The sequence below is a fragment of the Salvelinus sp. IW2-2015 genome, linkage group LG13 (genome assembly GCF_002910315.2).
Source record: "Salvelinus sp. IW2-2015 linkage group LG13, ASM291031v2, whole genome shotgun sequence".
In the NCBI taxonomy this organism is placed as follows: Eukaryota; Metazoa; Chordata; class Actinopteri; order Salmoniformes; family Salmonidae; genus Salvelinus; species Salvelinus sp. IW2-2015.
This window is the reverse complement of record NC_036853.1, coordinates 20,568,573-20,569,719: the sequence shown is the minus strand read 5'-3', so window position 1 is coordinate 20,569,719 and position 1,147 is coordinate 20,568,573. Positions and strand designations below refer to the sequence as shown.

The 1,147-nt window shown below is 46.4% G+C and overlaps 1 protein-coding gene across 1 annotated transcript in view; it reads left to right on the top strand.

Annotated features, from left to right (window-relative positions):
- Window positions 1-1,147, top strand: part of LOC111971858 (SUN domain-containing ossification factor-like) — a 76,184-nt gene that overhangs the window by 43,370 nt on the left and 31,667 nt on the right. Inside the window, 1 exon segment of the mRNA XM_070445988.1 lies at window positions 121-238. Coding sequence (XP_070302089.1) covers window positions 121-238 — 118 coding nt within the window.

Below are 1,147 nucleotides of genomic sequence, written 5' to 3'. Positions count from 1 at the left end.
TGTGTTCCAGGTACCCCAGTCGTAATGTGTGTTTCTCACTGCGTCTCTGTGTGTGTATGTGTTCCAGGTACCCCAGTCGTAATGTGTGTTTCTGACTGCGTCTCTGTGTGTGTGTTCCAGGTACCCCAGTCGTAATGTGTGTTGTTCAGAGCACAGCTCGTCAGCTCCAGGTGTGTCTAGTGGCGAAAGCAGCCTCCCAGAGCATCATCATGAGCAGTACCACAGGACTGACCACAAGGTGAGGAGATGGCTGAAGCACAGACAGACTGGACCGTCAGGCTAATTAACCACTACAGACTTATTGTTTGTCTATGGGCTTTCAGACACAAAGCAAACATATGATCGAATCAAATTTGATTGGTCACAACTGGTGTAGACCTTACTGTGAAATGCTTACTTACAAGCCCTTAATAGAGTTAAAATATTTACTAAATAAATAAAAAGTAACACAATAAAATAACAATAATGAGGCTTCATACAGGGGGTACCGGTACCGAGTCACTGTGTGGTGTTACAGGTTAGTTGAGGTAATTTGTACATGTGGGGGGTGGTCAATCTAATAGTCCGGGTGGCTGTTTGATTAATTGTTCAGCAGTCTTATGGCTTGGGGGTAGAAGCTGTTACGGAGCCTTTTGGACCTAGACTTGACCTATGATACTGTTAGACCAGAGTTGAACAATTGTTTATTTGCACCATGAGCCATCTAAAGCATGTGTTTTCCTACCCTACAAATCCATGAGTTAAGAGGTAGGGGGATGTTAATGGCCCATGCATGACCCGCGCTAAAAGACGGGTAGGAGGTGAGGCCGTACTGAGTGTGGGAGTTCGCCCAGGTAGAGAGGGAGGGGTGAGTGTGTGTGGGGCCGTATATTTTCTTAACCTATGGCTAGAGGTGAGGAAAGGGGGGGTTGTTATGTAAGACTTACCATTAGTTGTTATTGTGCAATAGACTTTTCCCCCAGACCCCACTATGCCCCACTATTCCTCACGCAGTGTTTCTCTTCACAGCATTAGCCACTTTAAGACTAATCGCTCTTAAAGTGTTTTAGCCCATATCCACACAGCTCAGAACTGGCAGTCTGAGGGAGAGGGGTGAGGAGGGCTGCTGTGTTAACCCAAATGTAGTCCTTCGTGGCCATGAACTGGT